At 37.0% G+C, this 18,267-nt stretch overlaps 2 protein-coding genes across 3 annotated transcripts in view; both read right to left on the reverse strand.

The window, feature by feature from the left end:
- Positions 1-924: 924 nt before the first annotated feature.
- LOC108723087 (dynein light chain 2, cytoplasmic) lies at positions 925-4,228 on the reverse strand. The gene is made up of 3 exons (XM_018448577.1): positions 3,857-4,228; positions 2,619-2,736; positions 925-2,007 (listed from the first exon to the last, which is right to left on the reverse strand). The coding sequence occupies exons 2-3, from the start codon at positions 2,724-2,726 to the stop codon at positions 1,846-1,848; spliced, it is 270 nt and encodes an 89-aa protein (XP_018304079.1). The 5' UTR covers positions 2,727-2,736; positions 3,857-4,228; the 3' UTR covers positions 925-1,845.
- Positions 4,229-7,671: 3,443 nt separating this feature from the next.
- Positions 7,672-18,267, reverse strand: part of LOC108723074 (nesprin-1-like) — a 17,798-nt gene continuing 7,202 nt past the window's right edge. Inside the window, exons 3-10 of one of the 2 annotated variants that reach the window (XM_018448555.1) lie at positions 17,436-17,693; positions 13,678-16,413; positions 13,411-13,595; positions 12,548-12,586; positions 11,727-12,233; positions 11,343-11,586; positions 8,926-8,978; positions 7,672-8,722 (exon numbers count right to left, since the gene is read on the reverse strand). In XM_018448555.1, coding sequence (XP_018304057.1) covers positions 8,503-8,722; positions 8,926-8,978; positions 11,343-11,586; positions 11,727-12,233; positions 12,548-12,586; positions 13,411-13,595; positions 13,678-16,413; positions 17,436-17,693 — 4,242 coding nt within the window. In that variant the 3' untranslated portion in view covers positions 7,672-8,502. The remainder of the gene's footprint in view (positions 8,723-8,925; positions 8,979-11,342; positions 11,587-11,726; positions 12,234-12,547; positions 12,587-13,410; positions 13,596-13,677; positions 16,414-17,435; positions 17,694-18,267) is intronic. The other variant, XM_018448554.1, reaches the window with a different exon arrangement.

Here is an 18,267-nt window from a genome sequence, read left to right on the forward strand (position 1 = left end):
CATTTATCTTTCATTTGTTAACCCGTGTTTCACGGATATGAGAAAAATAATTTAGTACTTTGTATTCTATTTATGTTTTTAAAAAGCGCGTTCTGGTTGCGGATCTTGATTTTGATTTTGGTAAATCAAATGAATATGACAACCGCCGCCTAACAGCGTAACAGGTTCTTTACTTAACGTGTATACAAAGTACAATTGGCTTTTATCAATGATTAAATTTGAACCTATTAGCGATATATTTCTTGAACCGATCTCATGTAGCAAGTACGGCGAAAGCATAACGTACATCATATAACACCGTAAAGATACAGCTTATCCTGTGTTACTCTAATAATATATGCAATATTTATGAGTTAATAAACCTGCTGGAATATATGTACAATAAATAAATAAAAGGAAAATAACGTAATAACATGTTGAATATTTTCAGATGTTCTCAAGGACAAGTTGATCTTCAAAGTATAACTCGATATTTTTTATCGTGATACTTTTGAACATTCTGCTACATATTCGCTGCTTATAAAAGTGGCATTGCGAACTTCTATTAAAAAAAAGGATCACGCGCGATAGTTTCATATTATTTAATAGTCAGTCTAAAATTTGAACAATGTAGCAACGTTTACGATAATCAAATACTGCATGAAAAATTATTTAAAGATTGCACTCTATATATAAATAATATATAAGCATAATCTATATATTATATATATTTATATATATATATATATAAGTACTATAATATGGAATGTTGAATATTACATAAAAGAATTTAATATGGATAAAAGGTGATATTTCTTCTCTGGAGAAATGAATATTCTTCTAAGTATACATCGCCTCGAGATAAAATGTCTTTCCCCCCCTTTTTTATGTTATAATCTGTGCACAATATAAAAATTGTGAAGGTAGCAATGAACGAGTCAGATATTGTTATTCAATAGCATGTTAGTTTTATATCTGATCGAAATAAAGTTATCAATAGAGTATGTGTACGATGATTATCGCACGTCGAAAGAGAGATTGAGCTCCTTGTTTTCCTTTTCCGTTCAATCATTTTGAGAATTCTTGATGTAACAAAAGATATCAGTCGCAGTTGTACAGCAAATACAAAATCAAGTTAATCAGTATACAGTACGTAAGAGACGACAGTGGTTACCAATTAATATAAAATAACAATTACAGGGGCAATCAATCTCATTCGGGTTTACATTCATTATTGGCGACTACTTAACAGATACCATGTACTTCCGGTTTTTCATAATTTGGAACAGTCTGAGATGTAGGGGGTGTGGACAGACTTTGTAGACACCCTGTATAGACTCAAGTGAGATACACGAATCTATTCTACGCGAAAAATGTAATCCATTTAGTGCTGCTCGAACACTATACGTTAAACAATTTTACGCTAAAATTTACTAAGTTAAAATCGCCAGTATTGAATTTAACCGTATTCTGCATATTTACCTAATAATATAAAACAAGAACACAACAAACTTCTTGGCATACAAAATACATTTTAACATGTAAGGTTGTATGTCATTCTTTTCTTCTTTTTTTCCCTTAGTTTATCTCCCTACCCTTCGGCTGTGTCTTCTCAGAATTTTTTTCAGATTATCCTTTTTACTTATGTAACGACAAACAATATATCAAGAAACGTTGATATTTATCTTCGTTTGCTTATCCGAAAACATGCGTTGTTTTTTTAAAATAAATTTTTCAATGTGTACATAATGAGTAATGAAGTCTCTTTTACACATGGCGGTGATTTTAAATGCATGTATTTTGCATAGTGAGCAAGGGAGGAAGAGAGGAAGGAAAAAGGATGTTTAGGAGGATAGCAAAACAAGTTTACCCGCTCTTAAAGAGGAGAATGGCTACCTGACCAAGGTAGAAATAGATAAAATGTCTTGTTTCGTGCGTCACATAGCTACCAAAATTACGTCCTACAATGCAATGCCACGTTGGGTTGTACTTTTTATCGAACTCTTTCTTGATAAACGCTGCAATGTCCTGAAAGCCAAAACCAATGGATATTAATGGTAAAATCAATAGTGTTATTGATTTAACAATCTCATCCTGTATAACTTGAGAATTTATATAACAGAAATTTTTCAGAGAACAAAATATAGACGTTCAACATAATTTCAGTAACTGCATATTACAACTTTGAATTATATATATATATATATATATCAATCTCTCAGGTCTATCACATTAATAAGAAATGAATAAATCATGTCCCAAGTCATGTATTTCAAATATCAATTCATAATACCTATTGAATTCTTTAGCTTCTCTAAAATTACAAGATCTTTATGTACTTCTTTATTCATAAAATTTTATTTATTCCTATTCTTAATAAAAGTTGTTAACTTGCTTAATGCAAAGACATTAATGAATTACTCAATTTTTATAATAAATTAATTAAATTCGCGCTTATAAAATGTATTAAGATCCTTGGTGAATATAAGATAAAAAAATTAAAACTAAATCTATTGGCAAATATATTTACTTCAATCGCACATGTCTTAAATTTTCCATTCTTTGTACAATACATTTATGTGTGATGTTTACAGTGTGTTATCTATATCTGTATACATAAAAGTGTGATGAGCATATACCTTTTCAATGTTATATTTTTCGAGAGCTTGAGTGGCACAGTCAACAGCATCTTGCTGCATCTCCTCTGACATATCAGCATTCTTGATTACTGCTTTTCGGTCCGACATTTTGTCTGTCCTAGAACACAAAGATACAGCATTATCATACTGTGATGCTATTATTATACAATGAAACACCTCTTTCTAATGTAAACACTGAGAGAGACACCTCGGCGTGTTTTGGCAAAAGTGCAAATATACCAAAAGATATATCCACAGACATACGTATATATATGGATTCAGAACGAAAAAAACTTTGCAAGCAGCGTGAATCCAAAAGAAATATAAATTCAAATGAGTCCGCGATCGCAACAGTGACGGTTCGCCACTGCTCTAGATTCACATCACTTTCAAAATAAACGACTTATTTATAAGCGACATTATCGGTGTTTTGTGCTCAAAGTGAAATGCCACAAGGGTGAATCGCGCGAATCGGAGGCTGCTGTTCGACAACCCCTCCGGACGTATCGTTATATATATTGGGAGGCTCAACCTGGGCCGCGGGAAGCGCACGACTTTGACAGTAGCGTACACGTCTACCGCCGGCATGATAATACGAAGACGAGTGTTAGACGAGTGTTCGGAGTAATGCTCGTCTCAGGTAGAACAAAGATAGGAAGATAGAGGAAAAAGGGAAAAATAGATAGCGCAGGCGGAGAGAGAGAGAGAGAGAGAGAGAGAGAGAGAGAGAGAGAGAAGGCTCGCTCACGCGAATATGGGTGCAATGCACAAATAGAGAATAGAAAAGGAGAGAGGAAGGAGAGAGACGACGTTACAGCCACGGATAGCGCGAGCATTTAGAGGGTGAGAGAAAGAGAAAGATAGAAGAGAGACTAAAGGAGGAGGGAGCGCGAAAGGCGCGGGAGGACAGTGTTTTGTCGATACGACGACAATAAAGAAATGGCAATTCGGTCGGCACGCGAGGTGCAAAACCCGTGAAAGTCGCGACGATGCTCGTCCTGACTTTCCAGCGTCGTCATCGTCGAGCAGCATCCCGCCACCCGGCGACAATCTTCACATATGACATAAGAAAACGCGCGCAACCGGACGGATCTGGCCACGATCCGGTCTCGACAAGTTTCGTGGCTTTAGATTCGCGGGGGAGGGCAAGAGGACGAGCACGCATCTTTGATAAATTGGCAATGTTTTCTCTCTACCCTCCACTTCTCTCACACGGACATCGTTCATTTTCTCTCTACCTGTTCTCGTTGACGCCGTCTCCAGTGGATGATCACACACGATACAACAGGCTCGCCCTCCTCTCCGATCCGGTGTGAGCGAGTGTGGCCGTACGCGAATCCGGCGATTTGCCGTTTATTTTAAGGGCGCGCACACGATTTTTCCCGATACGATGATATACGCGCGTGACAAGAGATTTGGCCCGAACGATCCTGCGACGGGCGAATTGGCGATCGGCCGTTTCCTGATGCTGCTTCCTCGGGAACACTCGGGAAAATTTTGGGCTCGCTGGCTCACAGGGACCAAAAGAGAGGAACGACAACTTTGCGACTCGAGCTCCTAACTGAAGAGTACGGCCATTCGCCACCGCGCTATATCGGCTCGCGATTGGTCGGTTGGCAGGGTCTTCTATCAGGAGCTTCTATCGGACCGGCATGCATCGCGCGAGGCGACGCGCGAAAAACAAACGCGCCCTGAAAATCGAACGAATTCATCAGATGGAGAATCTATTTTCGTTTCCTGGCGACCGAAATGACTGCGTACGTCGCGTACGACATTCAATGTACGATGATACGACGTCCAATGAGAAAATTTGGTTTTTAGAAAAGCTGCCTTTTCTGCTGAATGCAGTCGTTATTAAAGACGACCGGGTCGGATAATAAGTAAATTTTTGAAACTATTATGTGGACTATTAAGTGGGCTCTTTAGGCCTAAGGATAAACAAAAAACGGTGACATTACCAATCGTTTTGGCTGAACCAACAAAATAAGTCAGAAGACGGCTCGCATCTCAGAAAAAACGCATGTCTGAAAGTACCGATCATGAGATAATTAAAGACAGCTCACACAGCGTGACAGTTTGACGACTAATAGTCGACTTTTTTTTAGTCAACTTAGGCCGTGGTCCGATTCATGCTGACAACGCTCATGAGCATTATTCGTCTTCGTTCAACATTTGACAAACAACAAGGATGAAATGATTTTTAAGCGTTGTGAGCGTGAATCGGACCGCGGCCTTAGGGTTGCCGCAGACAAAATTTCTGTAACAGTAACCTTAAGACGTGAACTTAAGCCGATGAGCCAATCAGGCTATTGCTTTAGGTCTACGTAATCTGACGGAAATAGAAATAGCAGCAAACTTATGCCAACCGGTTGAAACTCGCCTTATGGATAAGTTTACTGCTATTTCTATTTCCGTCAGATTACGTAGACCTAAAGCAATAGCCTGATTGGCTCATCGGCTTAAGTTTATATCTTACGATCACTGTTACGGAATTTTGTGTGCGGTAGCCCTTAAAATTGACTTAAAAGGTTTGTTCGCGTCGCAGGCTCCAACACGCTCCAACATGCTCCAACCATAGCTCCTACTCACTCTATCAAGCGCGTTGGAGTGAGTAGGAGCTATGGTAGGAACATATTGGAACGTGTTGGAGTCGCATGCGACGCGACAAACCTGTAAAGTCGACATTTAGTCGACTATTCTAGAATGACTTTTTATCGATTTTAAATGTCGACTATAAGTCGACGAGATCGACTATTTTCGGAAATTTAAAAGCCACCTTTTTATGTCCGACTTTTAGTCGACTTATATTATGTTAACTTTCTATTTATTATTAATAATAATATCCAGATGCGCTACATATATTATAGAGGATATAAAATACTAAAAAATTACTAAAAGATGGATTTTTTCAGGTCATTTGCAAAACGAAAAGATATTACGTATGTCTATTACCCAGGTAGCAAAGTTTGTCATTTTGACGTCAAATTCAAGTCATGTTTGTACAAATGACGTCAAGTGACCAAAAAGTGACCATAGGTTTTATTCGACGTCATTTCGTGACGGCATACTGACGTCATTTTCGTAACGTCATACCGTGACGTCATATTGATGTCATAAGTCGCCAGTTGAGTAGCATAACGGTCAGTAAAGAATCAGGATATAACGGATCAAAGTGACGGCTCACCGATGACGTCAATCGTCTGTGACATTCAAACGTCAATTTGACTTCATTAAGACGTCAGTAAAGGCCCAAAATATGATGTCAAAATGACAAACTTTGCTATGGACGTTGAATGGAAAGAGATGAAGATGATCGGTCTTCCACGGTCCCTCTCTCTTATTTTTATTGACTATTTTGACACACGGATCGCGCAGTCGTTTCTCTATGGCTGCGTTCGGAAACGTCGCTCGGATGCCTCCGATGCCTCGGATTCATCATCCGTCCTTGTTTAACATTAAATGTTAAATCGGAGACATCCGAGCGACGTTTCCGAACACAGCCTATGTCTTTGCGTACGAGCGTCCTAAGCTCTTAAACTATCGAGGTTTTCAGTTAAATATAGGTAATTCTAATGGATTCTCGAGATTTAACAAAAAGCGAAGAAGTCGTATACTTTCAGTTTCTTTTAATATCGTTACAGCTATAGACGACATGACAAAGCAAATACTAAAAAATTTAATGAAGTTATATTAATAATACTCGAACGAAATCTAATATCAAGCTGGGATGAAATACCAGTGGTACGTTGCATTACAAAATATCCAGCTATCTTTCTCTTTTCTTTTTATTATTCAATTTTTTAAATTTTTTAAAAAGCATAAAATTTATGTTTATATAACTGAGAGACACTCATTTTAAATGCATATGCACCGGTAAACACGTCTACTAAATTAATATTTATGCTTTTAGGCCGTAAGAATTGGGTTTTGCTCAATTCGCTTAAGTCTAACGGTTAAAGCCTAAAGACTGCGCAAAAACAGTTTAAAGACAGAAATTATTGTTACTTAATCTCTTTTGACTTATGACTTATGGCTTCTTAAAGCAAGGTTGTGGACCTAACCTTAAGAGTTCTTTAAGAAACATCTTCAAAATATTTCACAAAGAACACTGAAAGATGTCTTAAAATTGTCTTATACATCGATTTTATCTGTTTATTCAGCAATCTTTAGAAATTAATATCTCGTTAACTATTGCGAAAATTGTGAAATGGTAAAAGACTTTTCGACTTAGTTTTTTTATTAGGAATAGCACTATATGATTAGTGTATGTTATTTCAGATACACCTTATATATAAGGGTGAATCGGAGTAGTTAAAGTAGTTTTTTATCCTATGAGAAAATTATCGATTACACACATAAGGGGATCCTAAAGTCGTCCTGTTTTACCATAACACGTTTTAGGAGCTAAATCTCTGAATTGGCTTCACAGATTGAAAAATTTTTTTTTACAGAATTAAAGAACACATAAAAAGAAATCCCGGTCATTCCAAGTCACCGCTTTATAACATAAACTTTATAATATAAAGTCACCGTCATTATCTACTGAATCGCGCCTGCCCCTGCAAAGTTTACCTCGCAACCCGTCGTACTGTCTAGTTGTATCTGCAACATCCAGAAAAGGTTATAAAAAAGTCACGTTGTATTAATATTGAGAATTAATGTCTGGAAATTCATTAACTCCAAATATTTATAGCTTAAATACATATTATTTATTTCAAAAGTGATAAAACTCTAAAAATGTGTTATTTTAGTTACTAATTGGTGTACTAAGAGTGAGTTAAGTATAAATATATTTTCCTATTAATCGTAAAAAATGAATTTATTGCCATATTCTTCTTGTCGATGTTATTTGATTATTAATTTTTGTCAAATTTAAATAAAAAAATAATTTTTCCTTTTTTTAGAAATTTTATTTTTTGAGTTACGTCACTTTTGAAGTAAGGGAGCAATATATAAGTAAAAACACGTGGCTGAATTGTTCCACATCTCTTATCTTTTGTTATTGTTTATTTATTTTGAATTTGTTATTTTGTTTTAGCTATATATATTAATTTTTATAAGCCTGTTGAATTTGGATAAATTATTAATTTTCGCTTCAAGAACGCTCCAAATTTCAACTACAAATTTATATATACATACATATATATGTTTTTTCCGCAAATGAAAGGCAACTTTCTCAGAGTCGTATGTATATGCCTTTCGCAATTGAAGGGTTAATATACAAGGTCGATACATACATTTGAACGTTTTAAATCAGTCAATGTCTTTACAATAAATACTTTGTCAAGATAGGATTATTCACTATATATGATACTGAGACATTTGACCGTGTGCACGCTTTGCGCGGGAAGGAGCGTGATATTGCACGTACTGAATTTATAGCGAAATATACAATATTACATATATATATATAATAATAATAATAATAAATTAAAGAATATGTTTTCTCGTCGGCTACATATTTTCAGTCACCGCTTGGTCCGTTACATTAATTACTTACGTACAAATTCGTCGTGTGTAAAATTACAATATACATATATTATATAAAGATTCCTGTGATACGCGCACTGCGGCTGTAGTCAATGAAAACATTGACGAAGCAAACTTAGGGCAGTTTGAATTTCGTATCTTTCAATGCTAATTACGCAAGGTAAAGGTAAAGAAATTTGATCGGCTTTATATTGGCTTGCCTCGTCAATGTCCCATGAGAAGTATCAATCTTAAGTTGGCAAAGTGACACGCAGCAAAACGATCAGGGACCGTATTCTTGTAAAATGTCGCATACCAAAATGAAAATACTATAATATGCGCTATATTATAGATTTCTCTGGTATTTTCGTATACGATATTATTCAGGAATAGAGCCTTTAGACGTTGTTTACTGTTATACCGGTGGAGGTCCATTCGGATAGAAAGCTATCGGCGTGAAGCTCCTCGCGAGATTGTTAGAAAGCATACAACTGTAATCTTCTTCTGCAGATGGTACTAGAGATGCGACGCCAAGCAATAACAGCATTAATGCTTGAATTGGAAGAGAAACTCGTAGAACTCGTCCTAAGAAGCGATAACCACGTGCCAATACCGTTTGGTCTCTTTCGTCACCACTGCAACAGATTTCCGGTAATGGGATATTAAATAAGACTATCTCGTTGAAATGATGAGAATTAATTTTTCTTACAAATGACAGAGCTTTATTTATTTTACTCATTAAATATATATAATTATCATGATCATCTTTATGATAAATAAAGTTCTATCGTAAAACTAATCGACAGATATTGTCACGATGAAAAAGGAAACAACATACTCTGTGCCGGTGATGTGAGGCTGAGCAGTCCCAGAGGCAGTTTCGTCGAGCAGCTACAGTTCAACAAAACAGAAAACACAAACAATAAGATACTGTGCAAGTGATTACTACGGATAACTTATGCATGTAAGTGCCATCGTAATGACTTCTCATCATCGAATGACGCTTCTTGTTCTGAAAAATTTGTGATTTTACTAATTTGTGCAATAATCTACGATAAACCATACACAGATGTAGAAATAAAAATATTAAGATCGCTTTTTATCCAGTAACATCACCGAGGAGATACTATTAAAGACTAACATATTTTTGTGAGTAGTGTGACCACTCCGGGGAGTGAAAATTGAAGAATGCGAACATTATTGTCAACTGTTTTCGCTGTTCCGAAAAGATAAATAATGAGGATTTTATCTTATTTAATCATTGTTTTATCATAAAAAATATATTTATAATCTTTAGATTTGTGATGATAAAGATATTTCTGATGATAAAATAGTGATTAGGAAAAGTAAAATCCTCATTAATTTTATTGTTGGAACCACCAAAACATAATGTTTGCAATTCTTCAATTATCACCGAGCCTTCAGGGCCCTTTTGGTGATTAACGAAAATTTGCCCAGGGTTATTGATCTTTAATAGTATCTTGTCAGTGGTAACATACATATAAAGGTGACAATCGTGAAATCTATCAAATACCTCACCTCTACCAAGTTAGCATTAATAATAAATACATTTTCATCAAGTCATTTGAAGATGAAGAGTTTAATAGACCGAAATGTTACATGGCTTTTAAGATGGAAAGCGATTGATATTGAATGTTTGAAAAAAATCGTATTTAGAAATAAATCGAATTGCAAACAGATGTAACGAAGTAGTGCAGCGAAAAATCAAAATTTCAGAAAATGAAGCCGTTTAGTTTGTTCTACATTACTGAAAATCTCAATAACCTAAATCTTTGACCACTTTATGATCAGCTGATCTGACTCATATTTTACGATAAAGCTAAGGTTCTCCGATATCTATTGCCAAAAACAGAAAAGGTTAAGCCATTTTTGAGAAATTTTATAGGCAAATAATCAGAACGAACCAATACTGTAAAATTCTAAAGTAATTTACTACACTGCACTATTTAATAAACATGAAATATGTATGTCTTTTTCTAATTTTTTAAAGCGAATTAATTTTTATATGATAGCAACGAAAGTTACTTAGTGTATCATACGTATTTCTCGTGTAAAAAAGGTACTAATGTGTTTTTATTATAAACTTAAAAATTTATGATTTTTAAATATAATTTCGCGCATTTATGCGCATGCGCCGCCACGTCAGTTTTCAGATCGCGTCGCGACTGTGCGGAGTCGAGGTGAGATCGTTCCGTGTTTTTTATCCGCATTTTCTGTGTAAAAATGACCCGCACGCGAAATTACGGGTTCAAACATAGAACGAAGTGCTCAGGCTATCATTGTAACATGTCAATTAACGCGCGCGGTCGTAATTAACAATGATTCATTCGAATTTTCATTCGACAATTCGGATCTTTCTGGAATATTTCTCTTTCTCTTTTATGGTGTCCATCATGAAGTTGGAGTGGAATTAGCATCAATCAGAAGTTGGCGCCCATTAAACATTTCAATGATGGCGGCTAGATGGCGGTGAGTTTTTATTTACACTTTGAAATGCCATTGTAATTAAGGTTATCGTTAAAAGCTCTTGGTCAATATATTGATAAAATATTTTAATTCTTCGGAACAAATGTATAGCAATTTCACCTGATCTCATCAGACGAGACACTCGTATGTATCACGTAGTACATTTAGTCAAAATAATTAATTCTCGGCACAAGTCATTAAGCATTTTATGAAATTTTGAATGTTTTATTTCTTGATGTTATGCGGGATGCTTTTGAGACTTTCTAAGCTAGAAAGCTAATGAACTTTCCATAAACACATATACCATTGTATGGACGTGATAGAATTAAAAGAAAATGCATGTTACATCAGATCTTATTTATAACAATTTCTAGTAAATATAATTAGAAATCTTCTTTTTATTTTTAATTTTAAATACTTTTTGCTCTTAAATTATTACTAGAGTATATATGTATTACAGGTGCTTTTCAGCAAGAGACACAGATGACACATTGTAATACATATAGTGAATCATTACAGCCTTCTTATTTGTCAATATTAAACAAAGATGAAATGATCACTGTGTTATACTGTATCTCATACTGCTGGAAAGCACCATATATCTTAATGTTATACATCAACTACATTTGGTGTCACATTATCTATTAAAAAATCTACTTCAGACTATATGAACTTGACAATAATAAATAGATTAATAAATTAATACCATGATGACTGCTTTGATTACAGATAGATTTATTATATGAGAAGAAATAATTTAGAACTTACGTCATGTGAGAGAGATGCAAGAGACGTAGACGTAGCAGCGAGACCGATATCCCGCGGGTCCAGCCCGAGAGCAGCTCCTAATTTAAGAGCATAGATTCCTGTGAGTCTTCTTAACGATTGCAACCTTAATCGCAGTTCTTGCAGACGCATTCTAGTTTCTGTTTGTTCGTCCAGAAGATGATTAGTTGCATCCTGTAATGATATTACTCGCGGCTCGCAACGCTCTAGATCACTTCGCAGTTCCCTAAAATGAGAATAAACTAATTTTAAAATAGATTTTGATATATTATTTGCTATACAAATTTTCTATACAAATTCGGTTACTTTGATGTATTTCATTTATCGATAGCGTCGATTTGCGAGAAAATCGGTAGAGATATTTACCTAAATTTATTATATTTTGCTTCTAGGATATTACTAGATTCGGTCAGATCGATTGGTTCGCTTGCTCTAATGCTGATCTCAGTACGTTCGAGCCAACTCAACAATTCTTCTATAATACGATAAAATTGGCGATTCGTCATAAGGGCGTGCTGCAACTGATCCTGCCATTCCACAGCAGCTGTACAAATTTTCTCCCATCTGCTGTTTGCCACAGCCAGTCTGTCACGAAGTTCCTTCGCACGTTCCGTATCTTCAGTATGATCAGCTAGGTGAGTACCGACTATATTCAGACTCGTAACAATACTCCTGTGACTGTCGAGATCCAGTAGAAACTCGCGATGATCCTGAATTACGTCCTCCAATTGTTCTATATCATTGGGTGGCGAATGCTGCTCACTCTGCGTACCCTCGGCGTACTCCAACCATTTGTCCAAACGCCATAAATCATTGTCCAGTTGAGCCCAATTACGACGAGAGCATAATGGACAGGTCAATCTGCCACTATCGCTGCAATGATTATAATTGTGATTATAACCAATATATTCGAAATTATAACTGCAATTTAATTAATAAATGTTTTAAGATTATGTATTGTATTTAGCATAAATTATATGACTATTTCCGTTTGCTAAAGTTGCAAATAGTTAAATTTTGTTTAACGAGAATTAATTATGAATTAATTTATAAAAATTGAGAAGATTTATTAGCTACACAAAATTTTTTTTATATAAGAAACATTAAATCTTTAGAGTTTTTCGGGAATATTTTTATTAGTAAAATAAATTTATTTTATTGAATTTAATTGTCATATGGTTACTCACTGGTCACATGGAAAAGCGTAAGCATCGGTGACGGGCGATCTGTATAGGATAAGGGATAAGCATTATTATAATTGGCTTTGCTAGGCGTTATTGTTCCCATTAAAAATTATTGCAAGGCAGTGTTAATGGATCTATATTAGCAAAAGGATGAAGCTTAAACAATAAAGAGAGAAGCGTTTATGATATTCTTACGAATCGTAACAGTATAATGATATATTATACTTTATTAATTGTTTATTCAGCATTAGTAGTGTGAAAATTAAAAATACATAAATGGATGATCATCTACATATAAAATATTGTTAAAATTTAATATCATACAAATATATACAAGAGTTATTATTAGTATATATGTACATATAAGTTAGTATTTTAGGATATTGTTTTAAACTCTCAGAAAATACCACATTAATAAGATAAAAAGAAAGTTTTATGCGTGATGTAATTAAAATCGTGTATTTACAGCAGGCGTGCTCAACACTTTGCTCGTGAGTAAACGCTTCTACTTTTCCATTATTTTGTTGAGTGAGATAAAGAGAAAACAAAAAAAATACTAAAGCTATCTCATGAGATAATCTATTCTTTTTTTGTTTTCACTAAGTCTTGCTCAATGAGACGATGAAGAAATGAAAGCATTTAATTTTGCGAGCAAAATATTGAACAAACCTGATTTATATGTATTATATCTACAGCTTTCGCGATTTAATTAATTTTTTTCTATAAATATTTTTTCCTCTAAATTTGTGCTCACATGATGAAGATTAATTTATAAAAAAAATGTTGTTATTGCAATCTTTGCTTACTACAAAACTTAAAATGCACTAAACATTTAAACATTGAAGTGAGCGTGAAAGAAACTTTACCTGAGCTCTCTGATTTGCTGTTCACGTGCTCTTGCTAGTGCAATGAGTGTTTCGTATCGAGCTATTAGTGTTGTTACCTCGCTACTTTTAGCAGCTCCTAAACTCAATTTGTCGTCTTCTATGAGCAGATTATGAAGGTGGCGTACCAGTTCTATCGAGGACTGGCAACTTCCGATTAGTTTAGCCTGTAATTATTCCGTGATATTTTAATAAAATAACGAAAAATACATTTAACTGAAAATAAAGTTCTGAAAATAAAAATCTTACGATAGTTTTAGCAGCTGCGTTGAGCCCAGGACCGGAAACGGGATCAGGTGTTACCGCTGCATCCAGAGCATTTAGGGCGTTGTTGCATTCGTTCAGGGCAGTTTCCAATTCCATCAAATATGCGTCACATGAAGTCATTCTGATGAGTCTTGGTAGGGTGTCTACTTGAACCGCGGTATCTCGTTCAAATTTCAAAGTTTCTACCTGCACCGCCTCGTCGACCTCCGATCTTTCTTGCGTTTCCAATTCTGCTTTCAGCACGATTACTCGCGACTTGATATCCCGCCATAGGAGTTGATATTCGTCTACCAGTTCCTGAATCGCGGCCACATCGTCAGGATTGCTCTCCTGCATAACTCGCAATGCTAGTTCATCTGCTTTGCGCAGCGTAACGTTTTGAGTATCGAGCTCTTCCTCGATTTCACTCAACTGTTGACGCCTTCGTCGCAACGATGATCTTTGCTCAGGTGTGGCGAGGTGCTGCATTTGCGTTAGGCGAACATCCACCTGCGTCAGGCCCATTACTGCAGTACCATGCGTGGATACGAACTCGTGGTAAGTCTTTTGTTCCCGTTGAATGCTCGAGATGATGGCGTTGATTTTTGTCTCCAGAACCAACCATCTGTCAATGATCTTCCGTGTCTCGGCCGTAAGAGATCTAAAGTTGTCGGTATCCAATCCGGACTTGGCCAGACGTCCAAATATCTGTTCTAGGATTTTCAAGGCTTTCTGATGAGCTTCGATATCTTTAGCGATCGATTTAGCTTTCTCGGTTATTTTTCCTGATTCTTCTTTCGAGATCTCTATAAGATCGTTCTCCAACTCCAACAGAGATTTCTCTGTTTTGACTAGCCATGGTTCATGCTCGCATCTGGTTTTTTCCAACTCTTGCAACAGCTTCCAAATCATTGTGATTTTTCGCTTGCGCTCGGTAGATTTAATGCACACAGCTTTCCATCGTTTCTCTAAACCTTCCATACCGTTCTTTATCGCATCCATGTTAAAAGAGGTTTTCCACGTGTCGCAATCGTTTAACAGGATTTCACATAAATTTAGCACCTCGCCGATATTACCGCTTTCAGCCTCGATAGTGATCTTGAGATGGTCGTGATCTTCGAGCTTTTTATCGATGTTTTTCTGTGTGAGTTTCTCGATAATGATAGCTTCCGATAGTTGACTTTCGATGCCGGTCAGCCAAGTCCGTAAATCAGTTATCCTCTTGAGCAATGAGTTCATAGTTTTAATTAGATCGATCAGCTTGTTAGCTCTTGCTTTACCGCCGGCCATTAGACGATTCCACTTTTCGTTGACTTCGTCTAAGGATTGCTGGAGTTTTGCTTTCTCTGTCTCTTCGGCGACTTCTATTAGCTCTTGCCCGGTATTCTGTAACCACTCGAGTTCGCGCTGTTTCAAGCTCATCTCCGTCTGTAGTTCACACTCAAATCGCTTCAATGCCTCTTCAGGTTCGTCCAATGCCATCGAGTCATGGTTCTGCGTTCTGGTCGCTGCATCTTCCATCCACGACAACAATTTATTTAATCTATTCTCCCATCGACCATGGAGAGCACAACGTTCTCCGAGTCTATATGATAATAAAGCTAATTGGTATTCAAGATCGCCGTGTTGTTGCGTCAGAAGCGCATCTTGTTGATTTAATGTCTTCATATCACTCGGGCTCAAACACTCCCTCAATTGTTCCGTGATTACACCAAGAGATTCTAAATTACGTTGTGCGTTAGCTAGGCGAGTTCTCAGATGTTCAAGCGAGTCGAGTTGTTCTTTCGTCCTGGATAGACTTGTTGGTCCCGCATGGAAGCCCGCGCTCAATGTTTGGCCGATTTCCTGGAAGGTCGTGACGATCATCTCAGACTGCTTGACGTGTTCTTCATGCAATTTCTGCACTCGTTGAACAAAGTCTCTCCAGGTTTCCAAACCGGCTCGCAGATTTGCGATCCGTTGTACGTTTGCAGCGTGTTCCATGCGTATCGAGACGGCCAGCGCCTCGTCGCAATTAGTTAGGAGGTATTCCTGTTGCTCCTGAAGAGACTCTACCTGAGTCTCACCAATTGGCATCTTATCCAACAGCGCCTGAATTCTTTGTAGAATCTTTTCAAGCCTTCTCAGGTGGATGAACTGTAGGTTCATGCGTTGCCGTTCTCTTTCAACTTCCTTTAACCACGTTAACAATTTTCTTTGATCTAATTTATATCTATCCCAGGCCGATATTCTGTCGCGAACTGTCGCATGTCGCTCTAATATTCTCGCCAATGTCTCATTATGGAGATTTGTTAAGGCATTGAATTGCTCGGTGACCGATCGATCACGATCTTCCTCTTGTCGCACCGTTAAAATGAGATTCTGCTGCTCAGGCAAAAGTTTTCGATGAACCTCGCAGAGGTTCCGATGCTCCGATAAACTGTTGTAATCACCTGGCATACCGCTCGACAGAAAATCTTGCACATGCGTCAAATATTCTTCCCAAAGTTTTAACGCGGCAATTACATCTTGCGAGCGGATTAATCGTGTCGACAAACGGTGATACTGCTGGAAGGTTTCTTGAAATACGCGTTGCCATAATTGGACCACCTCAACCACCGACGATTCTTGCACGGAAACATCTAACGCGCGATCCTTGATGGATTGAAGCTGCGGCTCGGTTCGAGTTAACGCGAGTAGGTGATTTCGTAATACCGTCAGTTGTTCGTTAGACTCGCCTTGACCCACCGCTGTCAGACTCTGAAAAATAGACGGACAAACTCTTCTGATTACGATCGATTATTTGACGGGTTCTTTAAAAAATGGACAGGGAAATAAAAAAAAATTTATGAGTTAATTTGGCGGGCATGAATGGCGTCCGTGAATTCTCGACACGTCGATCGATGCACTGATTAAGTATCGTTCTTACTAAGCTTCGAAGGAAACGTGATTCAACAACGTTGTTATATTCTCCTAGCAAGTAGGATCGTATTGAATCGCCTTTATCTGTCGATCGACGTTGACGATGCACGCCGTAAATTCCGTCGGGAAACGGAACTCGGCGCGGCGCCGCTCTCAAGTTCGAAAGTTTCGGCCGACGCTGTGTGCACGAGTGTTGCAGCCATTCAGCTGTTGCGGATTTCGTGACTGATGTAATTGCCACCACGGGTTAAGCCCTTCGGCCTTGACATAACAAATTGTTTCGGAACTACCGCGATTAAAATATAAACGCGCGTGCGAAGCGATGATCGAGGTTGTGCCAAGCACCAATGGTGCGCCGCTCAACAACTGATGGACGCGTTAGTACGTCAGACTAAAGCGACCTAACGCCGCGGGTCTAACTATCACCTTCCAAGCGCAGGGGAACGTGTACATCGATCCTTGAAAAATGTTTTAACTGTGAGAAATTCGAGGAAGGTCTCGTTCTTCAAGGTCCTGAAGCCGTTTCGCACGTACGTGCCAGGATTAATCAGCACATCGGACACACACACTCGAGAAAAATATGTGAAACTATCGTCACGTATATGCTTATAATTCTAGTTCGACATGAAACTGAAAATCGAAATATCTTATACTTGTTATAATTTAGTAAAATTATTTTTCTTTTTTTTTTGTATTAGGGATAGAGAAAAGAGTTTCTTAAATCTCTAGTTTCTTTTAAATCTTTTTGAGAGAATTGTCTTGACACATAATGCTCGAGTATTCGCGTTAAAACGAATGAAAGATGTTCGACTGGCATGCAGTTAGGCAGAAACAGATGCAGCATGAACAGAGGCATGTACCTGTTGGACCGAATCCAGGAAATTTTTCGTCTGGCATAGATCACCGCGGGCAAGTTCCTGGTTGAGGACACGGGCATCCACCGTGTCCGCGAGGGTCGACAAGGTTTCTCGAACATCTTCGAGTCGTTGACCTAGCGCTTCAACTTCGCAGTGCAGCGGTCCACCAGCGTCCAAACCTACATCCGATGCGATCTGTGCCACCAGACCGCGCAGTTCCGCTAGTCTTTCTTTGTGCTCCGCCAGTGTCTCCTCGCAAACCTAAAACAAGTTCAAAATATCCAAGCTTTAACGCGTCTGCGTTCCATTCAAATTTTTCGTGCGAAAGTCTTTTTTCTTTAATTCTTTCATTTTTTTAATATAACGTGACCAGCATACGGAACGTATAAATTTTATATCATTCTTATTATTTTACATTATGTATTTTTTTATTATATTTATATATTATATATTATTATTTCCTAATTTTATATTATATTTGTATTTTTGTCATATTGGTAGTATAAATTAATCCATCATATTAAAATATTAATACAATTATTTCTCTTGCTCAAAATGCAATCAAACGAGGAAGATCTAAAACGGATCTAGAGTTTTCTACGTGAAGAGCACGTGTTTATTCCTCTCTATCGATATTTATAGACGTGTAATGTGTATCTATTATCCCTTTTATGTACTAAGTTTACTATGAAAATGCTATACTGTACACATTTTTCCAGAACTCATTATTATATATCGTAGTCTCGTTGAGAAACGCATTTTATTTCAGGGTGTTTCCAAATTAAATCGCAAAACTTCGGGAGCGTGTAGAGGAGTAAAAAACTAAGAAAAAAAG

The sequence above is a fragment of the Mycetomoellerius zeteki genome, unplaced genomic scaffold (genome assembly GCF_001594055.1).
Source record: "Mycetomoellerius zeteki isolate Tzet28-1 unplaced genomic scaffold, Tzet1.0 scaffold223, whole genome shotgun sequence".
Lineage (NCBI taxonomy): Eukaryota > Metazoa > Arthropoda > Insecta > Hymenoptera > Formicidae > Mycetomoellerius > Mycetomoellerius zeteki.

What these genes read in the sequence shown, in the direction of transcription:
- LOC108723087 (XM_018448577.1), bottom strand. Translation starts at nt 2,726, where the DNA reads ATGTCGGACCGAAAAGCAGTAATCAAGAATGCTGATATGTCAGAGGAG. An exon ending in AAAAATATAACATTGAAAAG is followed by an intron (nt 2,008 to 2,618) that starts GTATATGCTCAT and finishes TTTGGCTTTCAG; the next exon opens with GACATTGCAGCGTTTATCAA.